Source organism: Cyanistes caeruleus, unplaced genomic scaffold (assembly GCF_971803275.1).
Source record: "Cyanistes caeruleus unplaced genomic scaffold, bCyaCae1.hap1.1 HAP1_SCAFFOLD_76, whole genome shotgun sequence".
Taxonomy (NCBI): domain Eukaryota; kingdom Metazoa; phylum Chordata; class Aves; order Passeriformes; family Paridae; genus Cyanistes; species Cyanistes caeruleus.
Window position 1 is genome coordinate 707,666 of NW_028255888.1, and position 20,374 is coordinate 728,039.

The 20,374-nt window shown below is 41.0% G+C and overlaps 2 protein-coding genes across 2 annotated transcripts in view; one reads left to right on the forward strand and one right to left on the reverse strand.

The window, feature by feature from the left end:
* LOC147646893 (serine/threonine-protein kinase pim-1-like) overlaps window positions 1-15,962 on the reverse strand; it is a 28,182-nt gene extending 12,220 nt beyond the window's left edge. Inside the window, exons 1-2 of the mRNA XM_086872700.1 lie at window positions 15,927-15,962; window positions 15,621-15,689 (exon numbers count right to left, since the gene is read on the reverse strand). Of these exons, the coding sequence (XP_086728826.1) occupies window positions 15,621-15,689; window positions 15,927-15,962 (105 nt within the window). The remainder of the gene's footprint in view (window positions 1-15,620; window positions 15,690-15,926) is intronic.
* LOC147646881 (uncharacterized) overlaps window positions 1-20,374 on the forward strand; it is a 450,805-nt gene that overhangs the window by 415,216 nt on the left and 15,215 nt on the right. The gene's annotated exons all lie outside the window — the stretch shown is intronic.

A 20,374-nucleotide genomic window follows, 5' to 3' on the forward strand; every position in this document is an offset into this window, starting at 1 on the left:
TGCTGGGTGACCTCGTGGATGAGGATCTCTAGCTGGTGATGGAATGTGTGGATGGAGGCCCTTGTCAGGAGGTTGTTGGAGACACGCATGGGGCTGAAGGAGAGATGGCAGCTGTCAGTCGGGAGGGCAGGGAACCCGCTTGAGAGTCCATTGCCTTGGACACCCTCAGCCACAAGATGTCCAAGAAGTCACACAAGACTTCTTTTCCCCAAGTTCCAGCTTTATGTACAGTTACAGCAGAGAATGTTGCTTGTTTCTAGAACAAAGATCCCAGATGGAACAGCCTTGCTGGTTATAGTCAGAAGCATCAGTGACCAAAAGTTGTATTTCCTTTGGTTTGGTCACATCTTTGTTCGTTCTCAGTGTTCAGGCTGGGCTGTGGGGTGTCCTCATTTGCTGCATTTTCTGAGTTCCTCTTGGATCCTTTGAGCAATAGGTTGTGCCCTCTGAGGATCCTTTGTGCTCCTTGGTGACCCAGGAGAACCTTGCAGGCAATTTTTGGGGGAGCTGCTGCTGTGATGTCACAGGAACATTGCCGTGTCCTTGTGGTGTTCCCGTTGCTGTGGGGCACAGAGGCCTCAGTGTCAGAGCGGCTCTTGGGCACCTGCTTATTGCCTGAGGATCGTCCTGCCCGAGGCATTCTCAGCAGCCAGCCCAGCCCCTGATGGGTGTCCTTCTGTCCTTGCAGGGGGACAGACAGTCTGCAGACATGTGCAGCACAGCCAAAATGATCCAGCAAGTGCTTGCTGCAGTTTGCACTCTGGACTCTGTGGCTTCTTATGGGTATTTTTTAACCCACTGGGCCCCTAAGTCGAGGATTTCCCCAGGTGCACCATGTGTGCCTTTGGGATTGCTCTGGGCCTTTTGTTCTTTCATTGGAACGAAGGTGATTTTGAATGAAAATTGCCATTAAGATGCCATTTATTTGGGAGAGCTCCTGCCAACAACTTCTTAAAAAAGGGGTTGTTTGTAGCCAGCAGAGTGTGCACAGCACTTGGAATGGAGCCTGGGGGTGTTCTGTTCCCCAAGAGGAGAGTCTGTGGCAGCGGACCCTGGCACTCCCTCTGTTTGCTCACCCAGCCAAAAACTGGACACAGCCTTATATTTTGTGCTGTTCTTTTGCTTGCTGTGTGATCCAAAAGGACTATGACTCCAGGAGGGAAGTTGTGAAAGTAAAATGCTCTCTCTTGGCATTAACTTGTTGTGTGGGATTTTCCAGCACAGGAAGCTTTTTCTCCTAACAGCATCTGGTTCAGGTGAAGGTCCCCTCACACATGGATACTGGGAAGCTCCTTCTTCAGTGGGCAGGAAAAAAACCTTTGGTGTTCAGAGATCCCAGCTGTTCCTTTTCAACACCAGTATGAGTCCAGTAAGGTCCAGTATGATCCTTGGATCATCCTGTCACATGGCAGCACTCCCAGGATGATCCCATTTTCCTCGGACTAGATCAACCCATTCAGTCCCAGTATGATGCCGTTGGCTCCCAGCACGCTCCCAGTTGCTCCCAGTCACCCCCAGTATGGGGGATGATGTGCATGGTATGTTCCCAGTCATTCTCAGATACTCCCAGTATGAGTCCAGTCACTCCCAGTATGATCCAAAACTGGATTGCTGGGAGGCTTCATGGAATCCTGGAGACCATTGTGACACTCTAGGGCCCCATGGAACCATGGTGACAGCAGGTTGGCTGGGAGTGTTGATGTGCTGCAGGGTAGGAGGGCTCTGCACAGGCAGCTGGACAGGCTGGATCCAGGGCCCAAACCCAACAAGGTGAGGTTTAACAAGTCCAATTGTCGGGTCCTGCACTTCGGCCCCAACAACCCCTGCAGTGCTACAGGCTGGGGACAGAGTGGCTGGACAGCAGCCAAGCAGAAAGGGACCTGGGACACTGATGGACAGCAGGCTGGGCATGAGCCAGCAGTGTGCCCAGGTGGCCAAGAAGGCCAATGGCTCCTGGCCTGGATCAGGAACAGTGTGGCCAGCAGGAGCAGGCCAGGGATTCCTCCCCTCTACTCTGCACTGGTTGGGCAGCACCTCGAGTGCTGTGTCCAGTTCTGGGCCCCCAATTTATTTAGGAATGCCATGGATGGGCTGGAGCATGTCCAGAGAAGGGCAGCAAGGCTGGTGAGGAGTCTGGAGCACAAGTCCTGTAAGTGATAGTAAAAGGTCTCAAAATGTTAGAAAATTCGGGGACATAGAAAGGAATTTAGGTTTGGAAAGGCCTTGGAAAAGTTGGCCCTGGGAAATGTTAGGCCTTGTACTTGCTAAAGTTCAGGTCAAACTGCACCTGTGTAATCAGTAGATGATGATGATACACTTGTTAGATATGATTGGATATAATTATTGTTTAAAGTACATGAAGAACAATGTTAGGGGGCTGGGGGGGATCAGGAGAAATCCATGCTTGGGTAAAAACAATGCATACGATAGAACAATGTAAGGTTAATAATTAATATGTAAGTTAAATAATGCTAGAGTATAAAACATGTTGAGTTCAAAACCAAGCTGGGTCAGATTTGGGTATGTGTACCCCTGACACCCAGATCTCCTAATAAAGCACCTGCATAGAATCATTTGTGATTATGTGTGTTCCTGAATGCTAACAATTTCATCAGATTTTACTGGAATTTTGTGAGATGTTTCTGGAATGTTGTGGATTTTTGTGGAATTTTGTGGGATATTGAGGGGACTTGAAAATTTTTGAGGGATCTTTCTTAGATTTTGTGGAAATTTGTGGAGATTTTATGGGATGTTTCTGTAATTCGGGAGGGTTTTGAGAAGATTTACAAATTTTGTGGGATGTTTGTGGAATTTTGTGGGATTTTTTTAGATTGTTGTAGCATTTCCTAGAATTTTTGGGGATTTTGAAGAGACTTGAGGAATTTTGAAATATTTTTCTTAGATTGAGTTGAAATTTACAAAGATTGTGTGGACTATTTCTGGAATTTGGTAGGGTTTTGAGAAGAGTTATGTAATTTGATAGGGTTTTTCTGGAATTTTGTGGATTTTTTTTGAATGTTGAGGAATTTTCTGGAATTTGGTGAGATTTTGAAGAGACTTGAAGAATTTTGAGAGGATTTTCTTTGTGCGGAAATTTGTGGAGATTTTGTGGGATATTTCTGTAATTTGGTAGGGTTTTGAGAAGATTTTGGGAATGTTGTGAGATGTTTTTGAAAATTTGTTAGATTTTTTGGGAATGTTGAAGAATTTTCTAGAAATTTGTGGGATTTTGATGAGACTTGAAGAATTTTGAGGGATTTTTCTTAGATTGTGTGGAAATTTGTGGAGATTTTGTGGGATGTTTCTGGAATTTGGTAGGGTTTTGAGAAGATTTAGGGAGTTTCTTGGGATGTTTGTGGAATTTTATGGGATGTAGCTGGAATTTTTGTGGGATGTTTTTGGAATTTTGTGGAATGTTTGTGGAATTTTGAAGGACTTTGAGGAGACATGAAGCACTTTGAGGTATTTTTCTTAGATTGTGTGGAAATGTGTAAAGATTTTGTGGGATGTTTGTGGAATTTGGTAGGGTTTTGAGAAGATTCAGGGAGTTTGTTGGAATGTTTGTGGAATTTTGTGGGATTTTCCTGGAATTTGGTGGGATTTTTGTGGAATTGTGTGGGAAGTTTTTGGAATTTTGAAGGACTTTATGGAGACGAAGATTTTTGAGGGATTTTTCCTAGATTGTGTGGAAATGTGTAAAGATTTTGTGGGATGTTTGTGGAATTTGGTAGGGTTTTGAGAAGATTCAGGGAGTTTGTTGGAATGTTTGTGGAATTTTGTGGGATTTTCCTGGAATTTGGTGGGATTTTTGTGGAATTGTGTGGGAAGTTTTTGGAATTTTGAAGGACTTTATGGAGACATGAAGAATTTTGAGGGATTTTTCCTAGATTGTGTGGAAATTTGTGGAGATTTTGTGGGGTGTTTCTGGAATTTGGAAGGGTTTTGGAAGATTTAGAGAGTTTGTTGGGATGTTTGTGGAATTTTGTGCATGGTGTGTAGAATTTTGTGGGTGGTGTTTGTGGAAATTTGTGGGTTGCTTGTGGAATTTTGTGGAATTTCTGTGGAGTTTTGTGGGATGATTCCTGAGTTTGGTAGGACTTTGAGGAGACACAAAGGACTTTGAGGTATTTTTCTTAGATTGTGTGGTAATTTGTAAAGATTTTGTGGGATGTTTGTGGAATTTGGTAGGGTTTTGAGAAGATTCAGGGAGTTTGTTGGGATGTTTTTGGAATTTTGTGGGTGGTTTATGGAATTTTGTGGGTGGTTTGTGGAATTTTGTGGGATGTTTCTGGAATTTGGTAGGGTTTTGAGGAGATTTAGAGTTTGTTGGGATGTTTGTGGATTTATTGGGAGGTTTCTGGAAATTTGTTGGATTTTTCTTTGATTTTCTGGAAATTTTTGGGGCGTTTCCTGAATTTTGAAGGACTTTGAGGAGACACGAAGCACTTTGAGGTATTTTTCTTAGATTGTGTGGAAATTTGTAAAGATTTTGTGGGATGTTTGTGGAATTTGGTAGGGTTTTGAGAAGATTTAGGGAGTTGGGATGTTTGTGGAATTTTGTGGGATGTAGCTGGAATTTTTGTGGGATGTCTGTTGCATATTGTGGGTGGTTTCTTAAATTTTTGTGGAATTTTTGTGGACTTTTGTGGAATGTTTCCTGAATTTTGAAGTACTTTGAGGAGACATGAAGAACTTTGAGAGAATTTTCTTAGATTGTGTGGAAATTTGTAAAGATTTTGAGGGATGTTTCTGGAATTTGTAGGGTTTTGAGAAGATTTAGGGAGTTTATTTGGTTGCTTGTGGAATTTTGCGGGTGGTTTGTGGAATTCTGTGAAATTTTTCTGGAATTTCGTGGAATTTTGTGGGACATTTCCTGAATTTTGAAGGACTTTGAGGAGACACAAAGCACTTTGATGTATTTTTCTTAGATTGTGTGGAAATTTGTGGAGATTTTGTGGGAAGTTTTTGTAATTTGTTGGCATTTTGAGAAAATGCTTAGAATGTTGTCGGAGGTTCCTGGAATGTTGTGCGATTTTTTTGGTATGTTGTGGAATGTTCTGGAATTTGGTGAGATTTTTGAGGGGACTTGAAGAACTTTGATGTATTTTTCTTAGATTGTGTGGAAATTTGTGGAGATTGGGTGGGATGTTTCTGGAATGTGTTAGGGTTTTGAGAAGATTTAGGGAGTTTGTCGGGATGTTTGTGGAATTTTGTGGGATTTTTCTTGAATTTTGTGGGATGTTTGTGGAATTTGGTGTGGTTTTGAGAATATTTTTCTGAAATTTTGTGGGATGTTTCTGGAATTTGGTAGGATTTTTAGAAGATTTAAGGAGTTTGTTGGGATGTTTCTGGAATTTTGTGGGATGTTTCAGGAATTTTGAGGGATTTTGACAAGACTTGAAGAATTTTGAAAGATTTTTATTAGACTGTGTGCATATTGCAGGAGATTTTGTGGAATGTTTGCGGAATTTTAAAGGACTTTGAGGAGACATGAAGCATTTTGAGGTATTTTTCTTGATTGTGTGGTAATTTGTAAAGATTTTGTGGGATGTTTCTGGAATTTGGTGGGGTTTTGTGAAAATGTAAAGAATTTTGTGGGTGGTTTCTGGAATGTTGTGCGATTTTTTTGTAATGTTTTGGAATGTTCTTGAATTTGGTGAGATTTTGAGGGGACTTGAAGAATTTTGAAGGATTTTTCTTAGATTGTGTGGAAATTTTTTAAAGATTTTGTGGGATGTTTCTGGAATTTGGTAGGGTTTTGAGAAGATTTAGGGAGTTTCGTGGGATGTTTGTGAAATTTTGTGGGATGTTTTGTGGAATTTTGTGGAAATTGGAAGAGATTTTGTGGAATATTTCTGGAATTTGGTAGGGTTTTGAGAATATTTAGGGAGTTTGTTGGGATGTTTTTGCAATTTTGTGGGATGTTTCTGGAATTTGTAAAGACTTTGAGGAGAGATGAAGTGTTTTGAAGTATTTCTCTTAGATTGTGTGGTAATTTTTTAAGATTTTGTGGGATGTTTCTGGAATTTGGTAGGGTTTTGAGAAGATTTAGTGAATTTTGTACGATTTTTCTTTAATTTTCTGAGATTTTTAGGAGACTTGAAGAATTTTGAGGGATTTTTCTTAGATTGCGTGGAAATTTGTAAAGGTTTTGTGGGATATTTCTGGAATTTGGTAGGGTTTTTTTGAGAGTTAGGGTATTTGGTAAGGTTTCTCTGGAATTTTATGGATTTTTTGGAATGTTGCGGGATTTTCTGGAATTTGGTGAAATTTTGAAGAGACCTGAAGAATTTTGAGAAATTTTCTTAGGTTGTGTGGAAATTTACAAATGTTTTGTGGGATGTTTGTGGAATTTCGTAGGGTTTTGAGAAGATTTAGGGAATTTGGTGGGATGTTTGTGAAATTTTGTGGGATTATTTTGGAATGTTGTGGAATTTTCTAGAATTTGGTGAGATTTTGAGGAGACGAAGAATTTTGAGGAGATTTTCTTTGATTGTGTGGAAATTTGTAAAGATTTTGTTGGATGTTTCTGGAATTTGGTAGGGTTTTGAGAAGATTTAGGGAATTTTGTGGGATGTTTCTGGAATTTGTTAGGGTTTTGAGAAGAGTTAGGGAATTTGGTTGGGTTTCTCTGGAATTTTATGGATTTTTTTGGAATTTGTGGAATATTTTGGAATTTGGTGAGATTTTGAAGAGACTTGAAGAATTTTGAGAAGATTTTCTTAGATTGTGTGGAAATCTGCAATGTTTTGGGTGGATGTTTCTGGAATTTGATAGGGTTTTGAGAAGATTTTGGGAATTTTGTGGGATGTTTGTGGAATTTTGTGGGATTTTTTTCTGGAATTTTGTAGAGTTTTCTACGATTTTGAAGGACTTTGAGGAGACATGAAGAACTTTGAGGGCTTTTTCTTAGATTGTGTGGAAATTTGTAAAGATTTTGTGGGATGTTTCTTGTATTTTGAGGGATTTTGATGTGCCTTGAAGAATTTTGAGGGATTTTTCTTGAATTTTGTGGGATGTTTGTGGAATTTTGTTTAAATTGGAAGAGATTTTGTGGGTTGTTTCTGTAATTTGGTAGTGTTTTCATAAGATTTTAGGAGGTTTTTTTTATTTTTCTGGTACTTTGTGGGATATGGATGAAACCTGAAGAATTTTGAGGGATTTTTCTTAGATTGTGAGGAAATTTGTAAAGGGTTTGTGCGATGTTTCTTGTATTTTGAAAGATTTTGAAGTGACTTGAAGAATTTTGAGAAAATTTTTTTGATTGTGTGGAAATTGGAAGAGATTTTGTGGAATCTTTCTGTAATTTGGTAGGGTTTTGAGAAGATTTGGGGACTTTTGTGGGATGTTTGTGGAATTATGTGGGATTTTTCTTGAATTTTGTGAGATTTTGAGGAGACTTGAAGAATTCTGAGGGATTCTTTTTTAGATTGTGTGGAAATTTGTAAATGTTTTGTGGGATGTTTCTGGAATTTGGTAGGGTTTTGACAAGATTTTGGGAATTTTGTGGGATGTTTGTGGAATTTGGTGGGTTTTTTCTGGATCTTTGTGGGATATGGATGAAACTTGAAGAATTTTGAGGAGATTTTCTTTGATTTTGTGGAAATTTGCAATGGTTTTTGTGGTATGTTTCTGTAATTTGGTAGGGTTTTGAGAAGATTTAGGGAATCTGGTAGGGTTTCTGTTGAATTTTATGGATTTTTTTTGAATGTTGTGGAATTTTCTGGAATTTGGTGACATTTTGAAGAGACTTGAAGAATTTTGAGAAGATTTTCTTAGATTGTGTGGAAATTTGTGGAGATTTTGTGGGATGTTTCTGGAATTTGGTAGGGTTTTGAGAAAGTTTTGGGAATTTTGTGGGATGTTTGTGGAATTTTGTGGGATGTTTGCAGATTTTTTGTGGGATTTTTTTCTGGAATTTTGTGGAATTTTCTAGAATTTTGTGGGATTTTGAAGAGTCTTGAAGAATTCTGAGGAGATTTTCTAAGATTTTGTGGAAAGTTTTAAAGCTTTTGTGGGATGTTTCCAGAATTTTTAGGGATTTTGTGGAGACTTGAAAAATTGTGAGGGGATTTTTCTAAAATTGTGTGGAAATTTGTAAAGATTTTGTGGGATGTTTCTGGAATTTGGTAGGGTTTTGAGAAGACTTTTCTGGAATTTTGTGGGATGTCTGTGGAATTTTTTGGAAATTTGTGGAGATTTTGTGGTAAGTTTCTGGAATTTGGTAGGGTTTTGTGAAGATTCAGGGAATTTTTTGGGATGTTTGTGGAACTTAGTGGGATTTTTTTGGAGTGTTGTAGAATTTTCTAGAATTTTGTGGGAATTTGAGGAGACTTGAAGAATTTTGTGGAGATTTTCTTAGATTGTGTGGAAATTTGTGAAGTTTTTTGGGATGTTTCTGGAATTCGGTAGGGTTTTGCGAAGATTTTAATGGAATTTTGTAGGTTTTTTCCGGAATTTTATGGAAATTTGTGGAGATTTTGTGGGATGTTTCTGTAATTTGGTAGGGTTTTGAGAAGATTTTGGGAGATATTTGTTGAATTTTGTGGGATTTTTCTGGATCTGTGTGGGATATGGATGAAACTTGAAGAATTTTGAGGAGATTTTCTTAGATTGCGTGGAAAATTTTAAAGATTTTGTAGGATGTATCTGGAATTTGGTAGGGTTTTGAGAAGATTTAGAGAATTTGGTAGGGTTTTTCTTGAATTTTATGGATGTTTCTGGAATTTTGTGGAATTTCCTAGAATTTTTTTGGATTTTTAGGGGATTGAAGAATTTTGAGGAGATTTTCTTAAATTGTGTGGTAATTTTTTAAGATTTTGTGGGATGTCTCTGGAATTTGGTAGGGTTTTGTGAAGATTTAGGGAGTTTTGTGGGATGTTTGTGGAATTTCGTGGGATTTTTCTGGACCTTTCTGGGATATGGATGACACTTGGAAAATCTTGAGGGATTTTTCTTAGATTGTGTGGAAATTTGTAAAGAATTTGTGGGATATTTCGGAATTTGGTAGGGTTTTGAGAAGATTTTAATGGAATTTGGTATGGTTTTTCTTGAATTTTATGGAGTTTTTTGGAATGTTGTAGAATTTTCTGGAATTTGGTGACATTTTGAAGAAACTTGAAGAATTTTGAGAAGATTTTCTGAGATTGTGTTGTAATTTGTGGAGATTTTGTGGGATGTTTCTGGAATTTGGTAGGGTTTTGAGAAGATTTTGTGAATTTTGTGGGCTGTTTGTGGAATTTTGTGGGATGTTTGTGGAATTTTGTGGGATTTTTATGAGACTTGAAGAATTTTGAGAAGATAATTCTTCAATTGTGTGCAAGTTGGAGATTTTGTGGGGTGTTTCTGGAATCTGGTAGGGTTTTGAGAAGATTTTTAAGGAATTTCTTAGGATGTTTCCAAAATTTTGTGGAAATTTGTAAAGATTTTGTGGATGTTTCTGGAATTTGGTAGGGTTTTGAGTAGATTTAAGGAATTTTGTTACATGTTTCTAGAATTTTGTGGGCTGTTTGTGGAATTTTGTGTGATTTTTGTGGAATTTTGTGGGATTTTTACAAGACTTGAAGAATTTTAAAAGGTTTTTTATCGATTGTGTTCAAATTGGAGGAGATTTTATGGGATGTTTCTGGAATTTGGTAGGGTTTTGGGAATATTTTTCTGGAATTCTGTGGGATGTGTCCAGAATTTTGTAGGGTTTTGAGAAGTGTTAATGAATGTAGTAGGGTTTTTCCTGAATTTTATGGGGTTTTTTGTAATGTTGTGGAATTTCTTGGAATTTTGAGGGATTTTTATGAGACTTGAAGAAGTTTGAGAAGATTTTTCTTTGATTGTGTTCAAGTTGGAGGAGATTTTGTGGGATTTTTCTTGGATTTGGTAGGGTTTTGAGAAGAGTTAGTGAATTTGGTCGTGTTTTTCTGGAATTTTATCGATTTTTTTGGAATGTTGTGTAATTTTCTGGAATTTGGTGAGAACTTGAGGAGACGATGAATTTTGGGGAGATTCTCTTAGATTGTGAGGAAATTCGTAAAGATTTTTTGGGATGTTTCTGGAATTGTTTTGAAAAGATTTTTCTGGGATTTTGTGGGATGTTTGTGGAATTTTGAGGGATTTTCAGGGGACATCATAATTTTTTGGGAGTTTTCTTATATTTTGTGGAAACTGGAGGAGATTTTTTGGGATGTTTCTGGAATTTGGTAGAGTTTTGAATAGATTTAGGGAATTTTGTGAGATTTTTCTTGAATTTTGTGATATGTTTCTGGAAGTATCAGGATTTTGAGGAGGTTTGGGTAATTTTGTGGATTTTTTCTGAAATTTTTGCAGGATTTTGAGAACGTTTGGGTGAATTTTTATGAAGATTTTGATGAAAAAGACATTTGGAGAAAAACAGGTAAAAGTGATTAAATTTTGCTAAACAAAGCTGAAAAGCAAAACCATCCAAAGGAACCTGAACTCTGTGCTAAATCCGCGTGGTTTGGCCTAACATCAGCCAAATGGGGTTAAAATCATCCCAAGGTGTCCAAAGTGCAACCAAAAGGGCATAGAAATGCCCAAACTGGTGTAAAACCCACTCCAAATGGCCTAAAATCAGCCTTGAATCTCCCAAATGCGTGCAAGATCCACCCTGAAAGTCGCTGGTTTTGCCTCAAATCATCCAAAGGGCTCCAGCATCACCCAAACTGGCCTGAAATGCCCAAAAGGGACCTAAAATCACCCAAAAAGGGCTCAATTTGACCAGCACCAGGACTGGGAGCGAGACTGAGACCTAGACCAGGCCTGAGACTGGGACTGAATCCGGCACCGGCACCGAGACTGGCAGCGCTCCAGGACCAGGACTGAGACCGGGACCAGGATCAGCACTGGGATCATTCCAGGACCAGCACTGGGATCAGTACCGGGATTACTCCAGGACCAGCACTGGGATCAAAACCGGGATCAGCACCGGGATCGCTCCAGGACCAGCACTGACACTGGGACAGGAACTGCTCCGAGGCCAAGACCGAGACCAGGACTGAAACCAGCACTGGCACCGGCACTGAGACTGGCACCGCTCCGGGACCAAGACCAAGACCGGGACTGAGAGTGAGATCGAGACAAAGACTGGGACTGGGAGCGCTCTGGGACCGACACTGGGACCACCACAGCTCCGGGACAGAGATCGACACCGGGACCGGAATCAGCTCTGGGATCGCTCCGGGACCACCGCGTTCACTCCGGGCAGTTTTGGCCGTGCCCCCGGGCGAGACTGGGAGGGAACTGGGAGGGAACTGGGAGAGAACTGGGAGAGAGCCTTCAGCGGGGCGTGACCGCCTTGGTTTGCATCGTTCCAGTGCAGCCATCCCGGTCCATGTGGTCCTGGTCCATGTGATCCCAGTCTCTGGTGCTGATCCATACGGTCCCGGTCTGTGCGATCCCAGTCTGTGCAATCCCAGTCTGTGCAATCCCAGTCTGTGTGATCCCAGTCTGTGCAATCCCAGTCTGTGCGATCCCAGCCAATGGATCCCAGTCTGTGTGGTCCTGCATGGCACACACTCCAAGAGTCTGGAATTCCAGTTGCCAGCAAGGAAAAGATGTTCCTGCCCTTGAAGGCAAAGCTCTTGAGAAGGGGCCGAGAGCCAAGTGCAGCAAGATCTTACAGTGATATTTCTCTGCCAGCCCCCAGAACTTCACCCATGCTTGTTGTAGCTCCTGGATTGGGAATTAAATCAGGGAAGGGTCTCTGGTGGGAGCTGCCCTGGGTGCAGGGAGACGCTGATGTCAGCGTTCAGGAACACACATAATCACAGATTGATTATATGCAGGTGCTTTATTGAAGTGCACGGGAACTAGGGGTATCAGCAACCCAAATCTAGCTCCATCGTCTTTGTCCAAAGTGCACATATTTCTACAATTTCAGCTGGAGCAGTAATCACTGTAACAACCTTACCAATATTGCTTCATTAATATTGCTTGATTAGCTTTATCAATATTGCTTCATGACAGTTAGCTCATCCTTGTACAAACATGTACAAATCTGATCTCTGGGTGGGTACCTTGGAATCCCCAAGTACCAGTTCCCATTACCGTAAACATTTCAGCTTGCTAGACCATCCCCAATACCAGACCTTCTTGCGGCCTACGTCTTCATGGTTCTAAGAAACCTTTTCAGAAACATTAAACCCCATAGTAACATATTTCTCCCCTTTGAAAGTATTTCACTTTACTAAAATTAATGTAATGCTTTCACTATATAGTCTTTTTCCTCTGAGTTTATACTTGATGTTCATTTTCGAATCTACAGTTGTTGTAAGCGTTGTTACACTCTGGAGGACTTGGAGATGACAAATGCGGATGTGGATCTCTGTCCCATGTCAGTGCCTTTATTATTTTCTGGTTCCAAGATACTCTTTTCTTTATCTCTCCTTTCAGAACTGCATAGATTAACCAGATTGCTAAGAACACAATCACTAGGATTATCAGACTCTCAAGAATAGATTTGATCCATGAGCTCACATTCCATCCCAATCCTTCAAAAAATTTTATCTAACTAACTTGTGGTCAGATCTTGCTGCTCTTTCTGTGCTTCATGTTCTATTGGTTTTAATTGATTAATGTCGTGTTCTACATCTGCAGTTCCATTTGGGATGTGGATGCAGCAGTGATCAATTTGTCCTTTTATGTACCCCCATACTCCGTGTTCTTTCAACAATAACATATCTAAAGCCAATCTGTTTTGCAGGGTCATTTTAGTAGTGGCTTGTAATTGTACATTTACCTCTCTAAATCCCTCTGGTAACTCCTGCCAGTCTTTCTACCTGACCTGTAAGTTTGTACATCTTTCTCTTATTGTAATTTGTTATTGGACTAAACAAGGATTCCAGAGCTCACTCAAATTTTATACTACTGGAGGGTTCTTGCCATCTTTCTTCATCTTCAATTTTGTTTTCCTGAACTTCTTGTCTCGTCCTTACTTGCAGAAGTTCATGTTCTCCTTTAAATGGGGACCTTTTCCAAATTGGGCATAAGGTGGGGAGGCCTAAAGTAATCTCTTTTACTTTTCCACTTACAGGCAAATGTGTTGTCCAGGTGCCATCGCTTGCTGCCCACACAAATTGGCCTGGACTCTGAACTGTACTTCTGCTCCATACTACCTTTTGGATCACTTGTCCTATCTTGTCATTTTTTTCACCTTGTTTATGTTTGATTCCTCTGCAGGCACATCCAATTCGCAGAGCTACCACTGGCAGTGGCATTTGTTTTATTTCCTCATCATCAGAAGTACAGTCCTAAGTTTTGTTACATACCCACCAATTCACTTTGTCTGCTTCCATTCTACTATTGCTTGCAGTGTTCCGTACTTATGGATCTGTTTCATTTTCAGAGCCTTCCCACTTAATGCACCAAGGGCTATCTGACATGTATTGGAATTTCTGAAGCACACTCACTCACCATGCAGTGTCCCAAGCTTCAGCCCGATCTTTTCTTTCCTTTCATACTTCCATTGTGACACTGGAATCTTTTCTTTAATAACCTTTACTATCTTTCCATAACACCATCCATAATTTCCTAATCCCCCATACCAGCCTAGTTTTGGTTCATCCTTTCCTCCATTTTCATGACAATCCCATATAGATGAATACTTTGGCTTCACAGCATTTTCAAACACTGTCTTATTTGGGTACTGGTAATCTATTTGCAATACACAGCTCATGTTTTCATTTTTATTCTTTTGTATTTCTGGTAATTTTGATGGTATAATTCCGCAACTTATTGGGTCTCCTGCTGCCTTTGGTATTGGCAGACAGACAGTTATTTTGCTGGTGTTTTGCATGTTGGCAAAATCTTTAATTAATCCAATCATCACATTTTCTGCCTAAATGCTATTAGAGACTTTTATCACTTGTGTTTCAGGCTGCACCCCCACATCCCTCTTCATTCTAAAATGAAGAGTTGTCAGCTGATCCTTTTGCATTTCACATCTCAAGGTAACATTGATTCCAACTGATGGCACTAAAGGCCATAAAATAATCACCATTACAGTCACTAGCAACCTAGACATTTGAAACAATCAAACCCGCTTTATCTGCAGCTTTGTTGGCCCTACAGTTTGTGCAGTCCACAGTGCAAGGGAAACCTTCTTCACTCTGGTGTAAGTTATCCAGGGATCCAGTCCAGCTATTTTGACTGCTGTAAAGGTAGTTAACAGTACCTGATAGGGTCCATTCCACCTTTCTTTTAATGGTTCTTCGTTCCAGCTTTTAACGTACACTTCATCTCCCGGGGGGATGTCATGAACTGGATTCTCAAGAGTCAGCGGCCTATTCCACACAAGGGTGCTCTGAAGTTGAGCTAGAGCTTTTCCAAGAGACAACATAATTCTACACCTCTTGCTTCCCTGTAACATGTACATTTGCATTAGGTTCAGGGGATTCCTATGGTTTCCCATACAATATCTGAAAAGGACTGACTGACATCCTGCTTCTAGGCTTTATCCGAATCCTCAGCAGTGCTATTGGTAGAGCTTGTGGCCACTGCAGTTTAGCCTCTTGGCATATTTTGCTGATTTGCTTCTTCAAGGTCTGATTCATCCTCTCTACCTGTCCACTGGATTGGGGTCTCCGTGGTGTGTGGAGATCCCAAGCTATTCCCAGCAACTGACTCACCTCCCTCACTACTGTGGCTATGAAATGTAGGCCCCTATCTGATGATATTCCTAGAGGCACCCCAAATCCTGGAATGATTTCTTGCAGTACCCACTTGACTGTCTCCTTTGCTTGATTTGTGTGACAGGGAAGAGCTTCTGGCCATCCTGAAAATGTGTTCAACCCCTACCAATAGATATTTGTATCCTCGAGTTCTTGGTAATTCTACAAAATCTACTTGCCAATAATCTCCTGGTTCTGCTCCTACCCAAATTCTTCCTATTTGTGCCTGTTGTTTAGCCACTGGATTGTTTTTTAACCAAATTTCACATTTTGACATTACTGATTTTGCCATTGTTAACATCCGTACTGAAATTAAATTTGGTTTTAACAATTTCACCAATGCCTCTGCACCCCATGACGTTCGTTATGTTTAATTTGTAGAACTTCTCTCATTATCAAGGGAGGTACCACTACTTATCCCTGTGTAGTCACATACCACTCTTCTGAATTCTTCTGTGCATTCAGTGAGCGTCCCAATTTCTCATCTTCTATTGAATATTTTGGTTCTGGAGGTAAATTGAATTGAGATACAGGAGTTTTTAAAGGTATCAATGCCATTGCAGTTTGCACTTCTCGAGCAACTTGTCGGGCTGTCCAGTCTGCTTTCTGATTTCCCTCATGAATTTTGGAGCTTCCTGATTGGTGAGCTTTGCAGTGCATAACTGCTACTTGCTCAGGTTTTTATACTGCTTTTATTAATTGCAGGACTGCATCTTGATGTTTAATGTGTGTGTCTTTAGAAGACAGCAGTCCTCTTTCTTTCCACAGTGCCCCGTGTACGTGCGCCACTCCAAAAGCGTATTTTGAATCTCTCCATATATTTACTTTCTTCCCTTCACTCAGCTCTAATGCCCTGGTCAAGGCAACCAGTTCTGCTCGTTGGGCAGATGTGTTTGCTGGCAAGGCCTTTGCCTCCACCACTGCACCTGTTGTTGTTACCGCATATCCAGCATATCTGGTCCCGTTCTCCACAAAACTGCTTCCATCTGTAAACAGCTCCCAGTCTGCCTGTTCCAGTGGGACGTCTTTCAAATCTGCCCTAGCTGAACAGGTGTGTTCTATCACTTCCACACAATCATGTTCCAGTGGGCCTTCTTCAGTTGTGGTACATGGGAACAAAGCTGGATTCAAGAGGTTAGTTGTCTTTCGTGTGACATCATCCTGCTCACTCAGGATTACCTGGAATTTCATCATCCTGCTTGGATATAGCAAATGACCCCCCTTTTGTTCTGAAACAGTGGTCACCATGTGTGGCACGTAGACATCTATGTCTCTACCCATCGTGAGTTTCCTAACCTCTTGTATCAGCATCACAGTGGCTGCGACTGCCCGCAGGCATGAAGGCCATCTGGCACTCTCATTGTCAAGTTGTTTGGAGAAGTAGCCTACCGGCCTTTTCCAGCCTCCCAAAGGTTGGGTCAGCACTCCCAGTGCTAGGTGTGATCTTTCATGCACAAACAGGTGAATATCTTTGGCTAAATCAGGCAATCCTAATGCCAGAGCCGTTGTCAATGCCTCCTTCAGTTTGAGGAAGGTCTCCTTCTGTGGTTTGCCCCAGGTAAATGGTTGTGTCTTCTGGGCTTCATACAGGGGTTTTGCAATTAGTCCATAGTCCATGATCCACAGGTGGCACCACCCTGTCATCCCAAGGAAAACTCGCAGCTCATGCAGGTTCTGGGGTTCTGAAATAGCACAAATAGCTTGAATATGGTCAGTACCCAGCTTACGTTGCCTTTGTGAGATTTCACATCCCAGGTAAATCACAGTTTGCCGGGCAATTTGTGCCTTTTCTTTAGACACCTTATATCCTCCCATTCCCAGCTGATTTAAAATTTCAATTGTTACCTTTATGCAGGTTGTTTTCTCTTCTGTAGCTGACAGTGTATTGACATACTGTAGCAGCAGGTATTGTTCTCTCAGTACTTGCCCATTCTTGGTCCAAATCTCCAGCTTCTTAGCCAGCTGGCTTCCAAATAGGGTTGGACTGTTCTTGTACCCTTGTGGGAGTCGTGTTCAGGTGAGCTGAGTTTTCCTTCCATTTTCTGGATTTTCCCATTCAAAGGGAAACAGTTTCCTACTTTCTTTGTCAAGGGGTATGCAGAAAAAGGCATCTTTTAAATCAATTACAGTAAACCATTTGTATTTCTCTTTTATCGAGAACAATGTGTAAGGATTAGCTTCCACTGGGTAAATATCTTTAGTTATTCTATTTATTGCTCTCAAATCCTGTACTAGTCTGTATCAGTCAACACAGAAATTTGGGCTCTAGTGTTAACTACAGAAGTAATAGGTGCATGTTTAGGACCCACTATTGCTGTAATCAGTATGTCTCCAGTTTTGTTATTTCTAGTGAGCATTTTAAATACAACTAACTTCCACCTCTCTGCTCACCCATGAGAGGCAGAGTTACCAGTTTCCCTGATTCTGAGGCTGTTTGGGCTCCACTCCCAGAAGCTGAGAAGGAGACTGCTTTGGCTCGCAGCCCAGAGCCTGTGGAGGTGTGCTGGGTTATACAGTGGGGCATTTGATACAATGAACTTGGGACAGTGCCAATTAGAGACTACTTTACTCAACGATTAAGTGATAAGCCACCCATTATGTTTTTGGAGACCCCTTTCTTTATCTCTAGTGACCACCAATACTGGCGATTAGAGATTTGTTTTCTCTTTTTTTGGGCTTTCATTAAGAGAACCAATGTATCTAACACCCTTTGCTTTCTCTGATTTTTTTCCTTCTGGGATTTTTTACAGGTCCATAATTTCAGTTTTCACAGGTAACAACATTGGTGATTCATAACCAACAATTAATTTTCTTTTGTGTATCATTTGCAAGCAGGCAGCTTTCTGAATATTTTTCAGTAGATGGTTGGGGGTACAAACTATAACAATAAAGTCCCCCCCTTTCCAAGGAGTTAAGCCCCTCTGCCCAATAATCTGTGTGCTGAGTTAGGGACCATGGGTTACGTCTGTCTCCTGTTGTTAAGAAGACCTCATGTCCCAGTGCCCACTAGATTCCCATTCTCTCAATCGAATTTGATCACCTCCAGTTAGAGACACTCAGAATACGTATTCTGTCTCTGACTCGTGAGGGAGACGCCCATACTCCCTCTTTTTTCTTTTTTTTTCTATTTTTTTTCCACTTTTTTCTTTTTTTTCCTTTTATTTTTTTCCCTTTTTTCTATTTTTAGTGGTTATGTGCGGATCAAGATCCTTATCATTGATATAGTTATATTCTGTTTTAATTAAAGGTTTCAAACTAGGACAGCAGTGTTCCCCACAATTTTATCCCAGTTAGATCTTTTTGAGGGTAAATTTGATTAATGAGAGGGCTTTCCCTCTCTTGTTTCCTTTAGCAAGTCAGCATTTTTTGAATTTTTATCATGGAGGGCTACTCACAACAGATTGATCTTACTTCTTTCTTCATCCAATTTTTTTTGCAAAATTTTAACTAGGTTTTGGAGGGAGTCTATTGTAGTTTTTTCCTTACTTCTTTACTTACAGTGAGTTTCTATAGCTGCTGTAAGACAAGTTCTCAAAACTGAGCAGAGTATAGTTTTATTTTTGCCCAGTTTAAATTTTGTTTCATGTTGTAAAGAACATACTCTATCAATCACATTTGCCAAATTAAACCAATTATTGAGCACCAACTTTTCCCTCCTGGAGAAGGTCTGGCATTGTGTTTTGCTAACAGAGCATAACATGCATAAAATGCAGCTTTAACTTCTGCACTGCTGTTTTCAGTCATTTTTACAAAGGAAAAACCACTACAGGGAGGTATCAACTTAAATTATACACACACACACACACACACACACAACTTTTTGCTTCCCTGTATGGGTAAAAAGAACAAATCTGCTTGGGAGGCACTCCTTCAGTTTAAAATTCTGGTTGTCTCTTTGCTACACCAAGCTGTCAAAATTCATACATACAACAACAACAAAAACAGTCCCGCCCTTTTGCACTAAGAGATCTTTTGCGAAATTCTGCAGACAGAGCCCTCAAGTGAGTGTGGGGTGCTTTTCACCTCGGCGTGTGCAGTTTGCGGGAAATTCAAGTTGCCCCCCTTGCTTTCCAGACACCACTCACTCTTTTGGGAGTGTCGGGCTGGGTGCAACTGGAGCAAAACGTCCTTCCCCTAATACAGACTGCACAACAAACCTGCAACCCCTTCTGTCTGTCAGAAATCCTGTCCGTGACTCCAGTTTAAATGCCACGATTCGCTAACGCGAGTGGGACTCGTGAGAGGTTCGTTTGATCTCAGAGTGCAAGACGGACACAAGGGATTTCAGTTTAAATCACAACAACAATAATGCACCTTTATTTTAGTGACAACAACAAGGGTTATGCAATAGAAGAGAGAGATGAGGAAAACAAAGTAAAGAAAGAGAGAAGAGGTTATAGCTACCAACAGAAGAGACGGGGTTGCTGGGGTCTTTTTCTGTGGGAGATCTGGCCGAAATTATCTTAGTCTTATGTAATTCTTCCCCAAAGTCACCTTGTTTCCAATGTGCTAATAAGCACCCCAAAGGAGAAGTACCTGGTATGGGAGCATAGCAGCCCAAAACCCTTCTCCATGTTGCAACTGCAATGCACCAAATGCCGAACCTGCGACGCTTTCGCAGGCGTCTTATGGACGGCGCCTAGGCAATACCAACGGGAATTCCTTTAGCCCAACCACGTGCAGCTTTCACTGTGTCTAACTGGCAGGCACACAAACCAAAATAAAGCACCTTACCTTTCTCTCCTGGGGAAATTGTGAGCAGCAGAGACGGTCGCAGCTGATAGGGTCCCCAAGAATCCCTCGGTGCCAGCTGGAGCATGATTGGGTCACGAGTTTGCTCAGCAGCACTCACAAGGTCCCATCTGGGGTCGCCAAAATGTTAGTGTTCAGGAACACACATCATCACAGAATGATTAAATGAAGGTGCTTTATTGAAGAGCTCTGGGTGTCAGGGGTACACATACCCAAATCTCACCAGATTTGGTTTTGAGTTGAATGTGTTTTATACTCTATCGTTATATAACTTACATATTAATTATTAAACTTACATTGTTCTATTGTAAGCATTGTTTTTACCCAAGCATAAACTTCTCGTGATTCCCCCCAGCCCCCTAACATTGTTCCTTATGTTCTTTAAACTATAATTATATCTAATCACATCTAACAATTGTATCATTTATCATCTACTGACTACACAGGTACAGTTTGACCTGATCTTTAGCAAGCACAAGGCCTAACATTTCCCAGGGCCTACTTTTCCCAGGGCTTTCCAAACCTAACTTTCTTTCTAAGTCTCTGAATTTTCTAGTATTTTAGAACCTTTTACTATCATCCACACTGCAGCCTTGAGCTCCTGGTTCCTCAGACTGTAGATGAGGGGGTTCAGGCCTGGAGGCACCATCAAGTACAGAACTGGCACTGCCAGATCCAGGGATGGGGAGGAGATAGAGGGGGGCTTCAGGTAGGCAAATGCTGCAGTGCTGAGGAACAGGGAGAGCACGGCCAGGTGAGGGAGGCAGGTAGAAAAGGCTTTGTGCCGTCCCTGCTCAGAGGAGATCCTCAGCACAGCCCTGAAGATCTGCACGTAGGAGAAAATGAACACAAAACAACTTAAAGTTAAACACACACCAACAGCAAGAAAGAAAATTTCCCTGAGATAGGATTTGGAGCAGGAGAGCTTGGGGATCTGGGGC